The sequence below is a fragment of the Triplophysa dalaica genome, chromosome 11, assembly GCF_015846415.1.
Source record: "Triplophysa dalaica isolate WHDGS20190420 chromosome 11, ASM1584641v1, whole genome shotgun sequence".
NCBI lineage: Eukaryota > Metazoa > Chordata > Actinopteri > Cypriniformes > Nemacheilidae > Triplophysa > Triplophysa dalaica.
Genome location: NC_079552.1, coordinates 10,742,277 through 10,756,190, shown reverse-complemented (window position 1 = coordinate 10,756,190; position 13,914 = coordinate 10,742,277). Strand labels below are relative to the sequence as shown.

Here is a 13,914-nt window from a genome sequence, read left to right as displayed (position 1 = left end):
ATCTTCTTGATTTATAGGAGAAAAACACTCTAGCTTTTCTTTTTGGGTGACGGTTGAAACAAATTCTTCCGACACACTTGGAGGTTTGGTTTTAGCTATGTTGTCTCGTATTATTTCGATTTTCTCAGTAAAAAACTTCATGAATTCATTGCTACCAAGGTGCGGCGGAATACCCAGGTCAGGTGGAGTCTGTTTGTTTGTTAGTTTATCAATTGTACTAAATAAAAACCTTGGATTGTTTTTGTTATTTTCTATGAGGTTACGGAAGTGCTCGGCTTTTGCTGCTTTTAGTGCCTTTTTGTAACAGCTTGCACTCACTTTCCATGCAATTTTAAAGACCTCTAATTGGGTTTGTTTCCATTTTCGCTCCAGTTTACGCGTTTCTCTTTTTAGGGCGCGAGTGGTGTTATTATACCATGGTGCTATTATCTTTTCATTGATCTTTTTTGACTTCATAGGTGCGACCGCTTCTAATGTATTAGAGAAAATAGTGCCCATGTTGCTGGTCATGTCATCGAGCGATTCTATATTAGTTGGAAATGTTATTAGAGGAGTCAGATCTGGCAAGTTCTTTACGAAACTATCTTTAGTAGTTGAGGTGATTGTTCTACCCTGTCGATAACGAGATATACAACTGATTTCTGCAGTGCGCAGTGTACATGTTATAAGATGGTGATCGGAAACATCGTCGCTTTGAGGTATAACATCGATATTGGTTAGATCGGCTCCGTGAGATATAATCAAGTCTAGGGTATGATTAAGGCGATGAGTAGGTCTATTGATGTATTGTGTTACACCACAAGAGTCTAGTAGTTCTGTAAACGCCACAGCTAATGGATCGTTAGCAATATCTACGTGGATATTAAAATCTCCAAAAATCAGTACTTTATCGACGTTAACCAATAGATCCGATAAGAAGTCTGCGAACTCTATCAGAAAATTAGTGTAAGGCCCAGGGGGTCTATACACAGTAACCAATGTAAGAGAGACCAATGGTTTTTTACTTTTATTTGGAACAGTTATGTTCAACGCAAGCACTTCAAATGATTTAAATGTATGCATTGTTCTCCGAGTAACGGTAAGAAAGTCTCTAAAGATTGTTGCGACACGACCAACCGGACGTGGCTCATGAATATAACCGTAGCTTGGTGGAGTAGACTCATTTAGACCGAAGTAATCGTTTGGCTTAAGCCAGGTTTCAGTAAGGCAAAGTATATCAAAACTGTTGTCTGTGATCATTTCATTTACAATATCTGCCTTTGGATTTAGTGATCTAATATTAAGAAGCCCAAACTTTAGGCGTTGGTTTTGCTCATTAAATATATTGTCTTTTGGTTTAATCATGATAAGATTTTTTCTCTGACTTTTAAATAAATTATTATTTGGTTGTATTATTCGGGGGACAGACACAGTCTCTATGCATTTGGAAGCAGTAACATTTTAACAGGTGGGCGAGAGCAACACAGACTATGGTTAAAATGTGTACTTACTAGTCAAATGGTGCGTAGCGTCTTTATGGTCGTTATGGTTGAATAAAATAATGGGAACCCAACCAATACGATTGATTTGGTGTTAAGAAACACTCAAGTTTTGCCATATTTTGTCCTGACCTTAAAGGGATGCTCTATTCAAAAATCATCATTTACGACCTCCCGAGTTACAAACCTCTATCAACTTATTTGTTCTGTCGAACACAAAGAAAGATATTCGGATGAATGCTTGTAACCAAACATTTCTTGGACCCCATTGACTAATAGGGAAAAACATTATAATATCTATTGTTCTGTTGAACACAAACGAAAATATTTAGAAAAATGTTGGGCAGCAAACACTTCTGGTGCACTTTTGAATATCATTGTCATTTTTCCACTCTGGTAGTCAATGGTGGCCAAGAACTGTTACAAGCAATTGTCCAAAAATCTTTCTCTGTGTTCATCAAAGATTTTTTTAGAGATTCTGGAAAACTTGAAGATGAGTAATTCATGACAGAATTTTCATGTTGGGGTGTTTTGAACCCGCTAATATGTTAACATTGTAGCCAAAACGAAATTCTACATGAATTTTCAGTTCTATGTTGTCTCTACACAAATTCTATACAAACATCTGACTAAATCCGTTGAGTAAAAATGTGTTTGTGTGACAAGATCACTGATGTCAGTGAATTTGTCACATGCTCAATTTCACACAATGAAATGTTTTTCCACACAATATTTTGGCTTTTAGGGAAAACATCGAAAGCTCTTTCATGTGTGTTTAGGATATCATCAGCTGAATAATTAAATGTAAAATACAGCTTTTTCAAATCTGTTGCATTTACATTTACATTTGCTACATTCTCTCTCTTTACCCTCTGCAGCCTCTTTGTTCATATTTCACGACATCCAGCCAGGCTGGTGAATCAACCCTCATTCCTCTCTCCCTGACCCTGTTTACTCACCGGGGAGATTCACTCAGCCTGGCCACTGTAACCTTTTAATAAGCCTTCAGAGGGGTGAAGCAGTGTGAAAGAGTGAGAGCACAAGACAGACAAGGAAATGGAAAAGAAAGGGAGAGGGGAGGGGGAGAACGAGGAGGGGGCGGGTGAAAACAGAGCTGTGATCCAGACGCCGAATCACATGAGCCGAGATCTGTTTACAAACTGAGCAGGAGAGAAGTCATTGGCACCGTTACGTTGAGGCAGACTTGGTGGACTGGGCAATAGGAAACACAGGTTGTTCTGGAGAATGTGTTGTGTTCTTTGTTTTTTCGGACAGGAGATGCCAAGCCAGATGGTGTGAAGAAGACAGCCTGATGCCTCTCACAGCTTGAATAGGGTACATTTACGTGGTCTCGCTCTGACTGCTGTGTGCCAAAGCTCATCTTTTTCTTTGTTACTGAGGGAGACGGTCGATTGTGAGGGATTATCTTGAGGGAGACACAGGAGGACCATAGGAAAGTGGTTGAGGACAGCAGAGGAAGGGTGAGCCCTGTGACAGTGTTTTAAAAGGAAACATTCTGTAACATCCCATTTTGTGAGCTTGAAAACCACATTTTTATGCCGTCTGTTGCTTTAAGAATTGAAATAGAGGATATTTCTTGACCATTAACATGCCTATGGTTGCATAATACATACAGTGGAGTACAGGGGCTAATATATATCCTGTGTTGGGATTTAATAACTGACTCTTTTTTGTGAATGTTGGGTGATCATAATGTGTAAACCAACCGCTGAATATCCTTAAATCATACTGTGAGAACTCAAATTATTCATCCGAACTGAGTGAGGAGATCTGCCCATTCTTTTGTCGTAATATCAGCACTGTCTTTATTAAATAAATCTAATTAAAATGATAGTGGAGCAAATCGTGATTTTATAAATTTCATATCCAACAGTCACTATGAATCATAACCTTCCACCCCAATTTATGCATTAGTCAGTATAATCTGCCCATGTTTTCTAAATTATTAACCCTTCCATTGCCTTTCTGCTTAACTTAAGTCCTCTGTACCCACCCCTGACTCCCCTCCTCGTCACCTAAAAACTCAAGCCTCCTTACCTTCTCCTGATCGACACATTGTCTTCTGTGACCTGAACTTATCACAATAGAGGGATCCAGAGACACATGTTGTATCAGTCATCATCTGCTATGTAAGACACAGCATTGTGTGGTGTTTGGCAGCATTCAGACCCTGAGGTCAGTTGTTATTGTTACTCCTTTTTGGGTTAGTGAGGCATCCACACATCCACATCTTTTTGTCTCCCCCTCTTTTCCTTCTGGATAGAGCAGATGGAGGCAGAAAGGGTTCCCCTCTATTTTTCTATTTATGTGATCTCTCTCCCTCTCTTCTCTCTCAATTTCAATTTTAGTGTGCTTTATTGAAATTTATTGGTATTGCCAAAGCCTTTGCAGCTAGGCTGCGTTTAAATAGTGCAAGTATGTATACAAACGAAAAGAAAGATATTTTTCGTAATAAAATAAAAGTAAATAAAGTGTGATGTATGTAGTTCAGCTTAAAGTGGTTTATAATATATGTAAATATATGAAAACAGAAAAAGAGTATAGTTTAAAAAAAGATTTACAAAAGCAAAATATATGTATATAAGTAGCAGAATAAAGGGATATAATATAATGTTATGTCTCTCTCTCTAAATGTCTCTCTCCCTCTCTCTCTTTCTCCCTCTCTCACGAAAGAGATTTAATGATAAGGAAGCTTGAATTGTAAATGCTTGAAACACTGAACAATAGTATTTATTAAACTGTACCAATGTAAACCTGAATTGTTTCTACAGTAACCAGCTACCCCATTAAAACTACTGTCTTGTCCCATATTATCATATATAAATCATATATGTATAGAATGATGGGTTGAAGCATTTTGAAGTTGAACTTGAATCAAACCCACACTTAAACATGCAAATGTACTTTAACCTACACTATTGTCAAACATCAAACACATTGTGACCACACAAGAAAATTCGGTAACACTTTATTTTACGGTGCCCTTGTTACGCATGTTACATGTATTTACTACAGTATTTACTATTAATTATGCATAATTACATGTACACCTAAACCAAACCCTAATCCTAACCCTATAGTAAGTACATGTAATTATTTTAATACTCAATACTTAAATGTATAATTATTTGTAACAGGGGCACTGTAAAATAAAGTGAAAGTAAAATTGATTTTAGTCTTTATTACAAATACCTGTTCTGAATCACTAAAAGAAATCTAGAGAAGGTAAAGTGTGCATTTTTTGAAAATTGGAAGCATCTTTTTTCAAGTATTATAAATACATTTGTTGCAGTCACTACTGGAGAGTTTTATTTCTATTGTCCCCAAATTTCAGCACGGTGGAGAGTGTGTTTTGGTCTCCACAAAGTTGAGGACAATGACGCTTGTTTGTCCATTCTGTTGCCGGTTTTTTTAGCAGTACCATGGCACAAGTAGAACCATTTTCACTCTCAGTGGAATATCATGCAACCACATGCTATGTAAATATATGAATGGTATATAATTCAGTACCATGGTATATCGAAGCACCATGGTTTTACAATCTGATAGTGTCTCTCTGCCGTGGTACCACCAATCAATTATACAGTACATAATGAGCTTTTAAACAAAAACTATTATAATCCCACAACAGCATGACATGTCTTGTTTTTCAGTTAGCAGATGTATTACAGTGAAAAGTTCATTGTGTTCAGTGAGGTCCAACAATGAGAGCTGTGTTACAGAAACACGAGGACAGTCCACAGGCTTAAAGTATGCAATATGCATGCAGGGGCCACTGAGAAGCGTACACATGAGAATCACACTGATATGTGTTGTCTTTCAAGGGTCTGACAGTAAGAAGTTTGCAACCCACTCACATAACAACAATGACGTATACACGCTAGAAAATCAATTTCTGCGCATTCAATTCTGATGGAATTGTGCATTCGTTTCGCTGATAAACAAGAACCCCCAAAAATAAATGCCGAATGCAACTCCCACTCTCACCCTAAACTCTGTTTCAGACCCACACTTGAACTGCTTTGTTTTTGCTCTTGCAGGATGCCTGTGTGATAAAGACGTACAGAGAACAGACAAGTTCTGCATAATGACCACAGACATCAGTAGTCATCTTGCACTCAATGTTTATGACATCGTTCTTGGGATAGGCCTCTTCATCTTCATCTTGAGCATGATCTTCTGTTGTTACCTGCTCAGGTACCTCTTTATTATTTTTCTCCTTTAGATCAATAGAAATATTTAAGGCCGTATGTTTTATGAACAAAAGCTCTTACTTTCTATATTATTGTAGACTGAGGCGACAGAGCACACAGGAGCAATATGGATATAATGAGGTATTGCTCTTTATGGCAAACAAATATAATGGTGTTTTGATTATTGATGTACATATAAAAACAATATAATTTCTTATTCTAGGTTGTCTTAAAAGGTCCAGGAAAAAAACTGAGCCTCCTCGGAGTAAGTAAAGCTTATTCATGAAGTTCCAAATTATTCTGATATATATTGAAACCTTGTATCTCCATATCTCATGATTATTAGTCACACTCACTTTATGCCTGTCACTGAGTTTTGAATATATTTAACCGATAAATATTAAACGTGTTTGTAAACTTTGACAACAGTATTTAATCATTTGAAAAACAGCAAATTTGAACATAAAAGGTTTCAAAAGGACAGTGACGATTTTACATATTGTATTGTTTATTTTCTTCAAACAAAGCAAATCGTATGGTGCCAAAAATGCATATAACGTGCATAACAATTATTGAAATATATACAAAGAAGACAAACTATACAAACATTGTAACTATTTCATGAGCTGGCTAATTCGTATGAATGCGTAGAATCTTGTTTTTGCGTTTAAGTGAGGTTAGGTTTAGGAATGAGGTTGGAGGAGGCATCAGTATTGCTTCTTTCTAATAATCAAATGTTTTTGCATGATTCACATTGTGCGATTTCATGAATTAGCCACCTTATAAATTACATTTATGAATTCCCAAGAGATCAGGTTAGAAAGTATGTTTCTATTTATTTTTTACCAAATCTTCCCACTATAAATCTATGCAGCAGACCTGTGCAGTCTGCCTGGAGGAGTTTCGGAGCCGGGATGAACTGGGAGTTTGCCCCTGTTCTCATGCTTTTCACAAAAAGTAAGATCCAAAACCACTTTGCAGCATTTTTATTTGGTATGTTATGATTTGGTTGGAATGCAGTGTTTTAGACATGTATAAATGCCTTTCAGATCCCACTTTTCCTTCAAAACGGATTCACACATGTCTTATTGTGAGGGCAGTTACGCCTTAAAGAATTCCTGACATACAGAACATTGCAGACTATATAAAACATGAATAAAACCAGAGGGACCAAAAATTAACCTGTCATTTCAATGCAACTTCAATGAGAGAGTAATAACCTTGAAAAACACCTTTTGTGACTATTCCCTATTCAAAAATATATATTTAGCAATTTTAATGCGTTAAAATGAATACCATGTCCTCTGCTAAGCTTCATCTTGTGACATGACCATAATGCATAGATGTTATTGTCCTTCAGTCTAGATTGCAATGCATAAAGGTCTCCTCTCTCATTTTCCCACTTTTTACCTTGTCTCCTTCTCAGGTGTCTGGTAAAGTGGCTGGAAATTCGCAGTATCTGCCCCATGTGCAACAAACCCATCTGCAGGCTCCAGCCAGGCCTTCCACAGGGAGCCGAAGGACCCCAGAACCCCCTAGAGGTGTAACAAAAAAAGGACATTGCTGGTCACTGATAAGAAGCTTTCCATGTGTATCACACACGTATGATAAGAGTTTTAAAATCACCACACTAATGAAGATGGTTGTCTGTACGTCCCTGAAAAACCTGACTGCCCCTGTCCACCAATTACAAGATTTCTCCTGCACAGATGGGGGGAGGTGATGGATGGGGTTCATGCTAGCTTCCAGCAATACAGATTATGCACTGAAGTCCAACAGAAGAGAGAAATATTGAGAATATTCAGAAACAGTCTTGAAAAGTTGCACAGAATATATGGTCTGATGGACATTGTGCAATATTTAGGCACAAAGCTTCAATCTAAGTGTGAGGATTCACTATTATAGCAGCAAGGTGGCTTAATAGGAGTTAAGGAATTCTCAGTTACAGATTCAAGGTTATGAAGAGTTTACTAACTTATGTGATCTGTGATCTCTTAAATCTTTACTCCTGCCAACATTAAGATTTGAACTCATGAGCCCACTTGGTAGTTTATGGTGAAAAGCCATGTTGTTGTATCAACCCGTAGGGTTTCGATTTGGATAAGATGGAAATTAGGTTTAATTTATTTAAGGTATTAAGTTTCGTACTATAAACGGCACAATAAAATGTTTTTGTGATGGAAGATACTGTTGTGTTCATTTTAATGTAAATGAATTTCTAATTTCAATAAAGACAAGTGTCTTGTTTATGCACTTATGTTACCAATAAATGGGTAATGTCTAAATCAGACAATAACCTCAATAATGCAGAGTCAAGAATCTTTTACAGTGTTTAGCAATGCAAATGCTCTAATTTGTGAAGACTGAACCATAAAATAAAAAAAAATCATAGCTGAATCCCAATGTTCAATGTGTTAGTAGTCCATAAGCAGTCTTTTAGTTGTTGTCTTTAAGTTTCATTGCAACCTACAGAAAATAGTGTTTAGAAGATTTATTATTAAAATACTCCTGGATGTTTCCTCTCCTTATACACTTCTTTAGAATGACATGCTTGCATGACAAGAGAAGAATAGCATTCTTGTGCTGTACAGACTTGTTGACATATGATGACCATGTCTGTTGCAACACGTTCCTAGTCAAAGATATCTTAATATGGCCTCTGTCTGGAAGGTGTTTAAATAGAAAAAAAATTGCAACTAGTTTTAAATAGGCCTATGGCATCTAAATAGCCGTCTGATTAGTTTTTATAAATAAAAAAACTTCTGTTTTGAATGCTTAAAATACATGAACCTCCCACACACGCAACCCTAACTTTAATAAATAAACTTTGAAGCATTTGTATGTGATATACCTGTAGAACACAGAAATCACTCGTTCCTTTGGCCTTATTATATAACAATCTAAAATACCACTATAGCAAGTTTGCTTGCATTCCTTTGGTTTTGTTACAGTAAACATGAATCTCTTTTTATTTTGAGGATTTACTGCCATTTGAATTACCACAGTTTACAAATACCACTGTTAAGCTATGTTTCTATAAACCATAGATAACTAACTTGTTTGTGCCATCTAGCGATGACATGTAAAATAACAGCACAAATACTTCACATTAACTACACAACAACTTCATTAGCCTAATAATCAAAAAAGGAAAAAAGTTAGCATTTCGAAAGTGTTTTTGAAAGATTAATTTAATGCTAAGACGACACCATATTAGTTTTTAATGGTTTAAGTAGAAGAAATATCTGTGGTTTGGGTGTTACATTATGTAGAGACAGAAGATGGCGATATTTTTCACAAATTATAAACAACAACAAAGACTTTTAACACGGCTGTTTTGCGTGTTAACATTTTGCACGAATTTAGATAGCCTGTCACATTTGTAAATTCATACACCATTCCAGTAAGTGACAGTATATAGTCTTAAACAATTATTTTCTCTTAAAACAATAGCCTATATTTGACAATTTCTACCAAAACAGAAGTCGTTAATGGTCGTTCACCCTGTCAGATTTTCCTACCGCAGGGCAAAATTTAATACAATCTAAACCACTTCGACAAAATAAACAGAAGGATTTTACAATGCAAAATACCCTGTCCTACCAGTTTAAAATAAACATCGTAAAAACCCTGTCAGATTATCCTACCATCATAAAAGAAACACGTAGGATTCATTTACAGCTCAAATTAAATAGATATGAAGTATTTATGACAGACACCCTTTCTGTGGCTTAGTAGAGCATCACTAGAGCAGCGCAAAGGTTATGGGTTCGATCTCAGGCATTTTACATTAAAACAAATGTATAGTATAATGCAATGTAAATCGCTTTGGATTAAAGCGTCTGCCAAATGCATAAAATGTAAATCTAGAATGATTTAACAACGAAATAATAAACCGTAGAATATCAAATAAACAGGTAGGATGATTCCATGGGAAAAAAATGACGTAACATTGAATTTTCGTAACAATGAAATTTCAGGACACCTGTTTTATGAGTCAACCTTGGAACAAATTTAAGAAATGTATTTTGTTTGTGTGTGTGTGTGTGTGTGTGTGTGTGTGTTATATACTTGTATATTAAAAAGTAATTGAGAATTTGCAATTTTTTATTAAATATATTTCAAATAGGAGCTTGTGCTTTGACATATTTACACTATATTTTGTCAAATATACACCATACACTTTCCTATTCTAGTGTTGATTGTTATCATTTATATTGGCTAATGACCTCTATAAAGACATTGGTTCATTGACCAGTTTAGATTAAACATAACAGTCCGAAGAATAAAAAAGATTCAAACAAGCATGAAATTACAAGCACCTTGTTTGACCTAATTACAGTCACCAGCCTCATCTTACCAGATGCCCTATTCTAATGCTGGAGGTGGAGTGGGGGTGTGGGCTGGGGGTCTTAAATTCTAGACATGTATGGGGGTCAATGTTTTCACAATATGCTTTAGTTTTCTAATTGACCTCGTTGGTCATCATGTTTTTCTTTTCTTTCTATTTGCTTTTAAACATCAATAAGTTTATTAAAACATGTCCCACATTTCTTAATGATTGATTGGTTGAAGTTTAAAATAGCTCCTCTGCATCTCTGATGGGGATTGATATGTAGTCTTGAATCTGCTTTCACAATACTGTTTCAGTGCAGTGCTTCAGTTCTCAAGGGCAATGTTAATGGTATTTCTCTAGATCATTGCAATAATCATCATCACTTTCCCAGTGTTTTGAGGATTAAATGCTTCGATTTTTAAGACCATGATTCTTCTCTGGAATCAATGGGTTTAAATGAAAATCAGATTTATTAAATCCTAGCTTAAGATATTACACTGATAACAGTTCTCACTTTCCCCTCTTCAAGACTAAATCCTTAATATAATCTGTTCAACAGTGTCACAAAGGCCTAGTTTGTAACATATGGCCTTTTAGCATGAGGCTGACTCTAGACAAGCCGATCATATGAATGAGTGCAAAACAAGGCTGTTGTACATGTCTGGACCAAGCCCTTTAAACAAGACGAACAGCAGCTGGCCAGCCATGCCAATCTGCAATCAATGAAATCAAAATGGAGGATTGGGTTCATATGCTCAATTGAACAGCAAAGTTACTTATCCGACGCAAAATGACTTGACAGCATGAGCTTATATGGCCTGACCCATGATCATCTGGGCCTTGAATTATGCAAACACTAGAGATTTATCATTTGGAAAATGCTTGTCTCGAAAATGTACTTGGGTGTATTATTGCATATTTTGCCTGGTTGAATTTGTTCAAATTAAGCATGCCACACTGTACAAAAATCCTTTGATGCATTCATTTTATAAAGTCCCAGTGAAATAAAATTGACGATTCCTATTTTTTTCCATGAAATATTTCAGCGTTTATTGTAAATTGTTTTTCAATGTGGGCCATTCTCTTTTTAAAATTATTGTGCTCTTAAAATCTTTAGCTTCTTTCCAGTAGTGTATCCATCTTAAATGACTTTTTAACTGTCAGTCTGGTGCCTGTTCCATTACAAAATGCAACGGCTGTTTTTATACATCCAATCAAATCGCAGAAAAAGACGAAAGCCATGTTTTTCTGGATGTACACACATTTATCAACCGATTTCAAAAGTACAGACTTGAGCGGAGTACGGAAACGTTTTGTGTTCAGGTATCAATGGTTACACATTCAAAATCACATTTATTATCATAAGTAATGGTTTGTCAAGCCATCATTTTGCTTTTTTTTTCGCTTAATCATTGTACAGACACCCTTAATGTGCTATATTTTAAAGTAGATTAAATGTACATGATCAGAATATAGCTAGTTAACTTTATATTAGGAAATATTAGGAAAAATTTAAATGGTTAGTCTCATGTATTACTTTATGGTATTTCAAACTATTCATAATGTACGATTGTATTAGGTGTTTTTCAGATATACGTAAATGTTTTACTGCTGTAACTGTTTTACTGAATCCATAAGGAACATCTACGATCTTTAAAATGGTCTGGTTTTGAGTATATGCTGTGTAAAAGAGCTCCAGCTGTGTTCTGTACTGGAGTTCAAGAAAAAATCAAATGATGACAGAAAAAGCTATTTCCCAAAAAATAATCTAGATTTTTTTTCAGATGTAATCTATGTTTTTTTTTGATGATTCAAATAAATAGTTTCTTCATACCATCTCAACATGTCTGTGTTTTATTCTTGATACTTAAACACGGTTATTTTTATGTATTATGCTGTTGTTTGTCTTGCATATTCAAAACATATCACCAAACATGTTCTATATGATAACAAACCCAATGAATAAGTAATTCATAATTTCCAATGGCAAAGATTTATGTTTATTTTAAATATTGAGATTTTAAGTATCACGATGCTTTAGTACCCATATATTGCAAATCATTGAAATGTGTTTAGAAATGTATATGTTATTGTGGCTAGTTATTTCTTATGTCTATGAAATATTTCAATTTATTTTACATAGCGCCTTTCCACAAACTCAAGGTCGCTTTACAATGAGCACTTTCAAGCAAAATAAATACAAACACAATTTGTAATAGTAATAGTCATTTTTCAATTACTTCAACTCATTAGTTGAATTACATCAAGTTTTAGCTCATTATAAGTTAGTCAACCCAAGCAACATTTTAGGAAGTTGAAAGCTGGTTGATTGTACTTAAAAATTTGAGTCAGCAAAAATATTTTTACACTAAAATGGCACTTGAAACTGCAGTCAAGAAGGTAGACGTGTTCACTGGTTGTTAACATTAGCATATGCATTAGCTAACATTAGCAAACAATAAACAATTCAGTTTATTAATCCTTGTTAATGTTGGTTCATGGTAATACAGCTATTCGTGTTAGTTCATGGTGCATTAACTAATGAGGACAATGACAATGTTTGATTTGAATAATGTATTAGTAAATGCCTAAATCAGCTAACATGAATTAATATTAATACATCCTGTATAACTATTGTTCATTGTTTCATTTGTTTGTTCAACAAATAGCACCTTATTGTTATTTATTGTTATTTGCACCTTGTAATATTGATTATATTTAAATCTAATTTTATTTCCAAAATATGATTATAATTTATGTAATGGGTTTTTTTACATGAACTAACATAAAAACTGTTCATGTAAAAACATAAACTAGTACAATTAAATAAATATATTTATCGTTAAAAATCTTTCGGATTCTGTCATGGGAATATTTATTTTAGGCAATAATGATGAGAGTTTATTCTTCAACAGGCTTAATGAACCTGTGACCAACTATGACAATCTGAATCCACCACCCTCTAATTCAATTTGAAGCGATTGAGATTGACACTTTGTCAATGTCGTCTGTCTGTCTCTGTTCCTCTGAGAGACTCAAATCAATTATTTATTGTTCCAGCAATGTTTATGGTGTTGTCTGTGAAGTGCACTGGTGATTTTCTAGATAAAATTAAAGGTTCTTTTTGTTTGATTTTTTTAAGTATTGTACTATCATAATCCCATGAATATCTCATGAGGTTCCAGTTTAGACAATTTATGACAGCATTAATTTGATGTTAGTTGAATTTTAAGATTTGTTCAATTGTATTTTTTATTTTATCATTATATACATTAAATTGATGTTCACATTATCTACCCTTAATATAGAATTCATATAAAATCAAACTGACTCTATAGAGGCAAACAATGTGTCCCAGAGATGCAAAGATGACGTCGTTGCTTAAAGATGCATGAACTTTTAATTAGGTAAATCTCCTTGACATTCACCCCTGGTTGTTGGAGTGGCCCTGTCCAGATGGTAAGTTATCAGTGTTTGTAACGCCTGGTTTCAGTGGAGCCCTGCTTGATAGACCAGCCAAAGTTAATTGGAATGTCATTAAAGTTTGAGTTAATGGGGGTTGGGGTGCAATGGGGCTAGCTGGAGTGCATTAGTCCTGCTGTTGGATATGTGTTTCATTAATAATAAGGGATGTTTTGGAGCAATATGGGTGGGGCTCCACCTGCTGCCACCTGTTAATGCCCAAGCTCTATATAAGCATCAGTCATCCTTAGAGCAAAGCAGAAGCCTCAATATCTGAGTTCACGGAGTCACCCTATATCTGGATTTAGTTTGGTCACCACAAGGACGACACGAAGAACACTGGGTCTCTTTAAGTCACCGCTCTTGTGCCTGGAGATATATTTGCCACTGATAATCTTTCTGTGTTAGGTGGACCTTTGGAGTC

General features: G+C 35.3%; 1 protein-coding gene across 1 annotated transcript; it reads left to right on the top strand.

Moving 5' to 3' along the window:
* Window positions 1-2,591: 2,591 nt before the first annotated feature.
* On the top strand, window positions 2,592-7,945 carry si:dkey-51a16.9 (RING finger protein 122). Its single transcript, XM_056760014.1, has 6 exons — window positions 2,592-2,959; window positions 5,540-5,696; window positions 5,791-5,833; window positions 5,916-5,957; window positions 6,567-6,649; window positions 7,119-7,945. Exons 2-6 carry the CDS (start codon window positions 5,587-5,589, stop codon window positions 7,237-7,239), a joined length of 399 nt encoding a protein of 132 aa, XP_056615992.1. The 5' UTR covers window positions 2,592-2,959; window positions 5,540-5,586; the 3' UTR covers window positions 7,240-7,945.
* The last annotated feature ends 5,969 nt before the right edge of the window (window positions 7,946-13,914 follow it).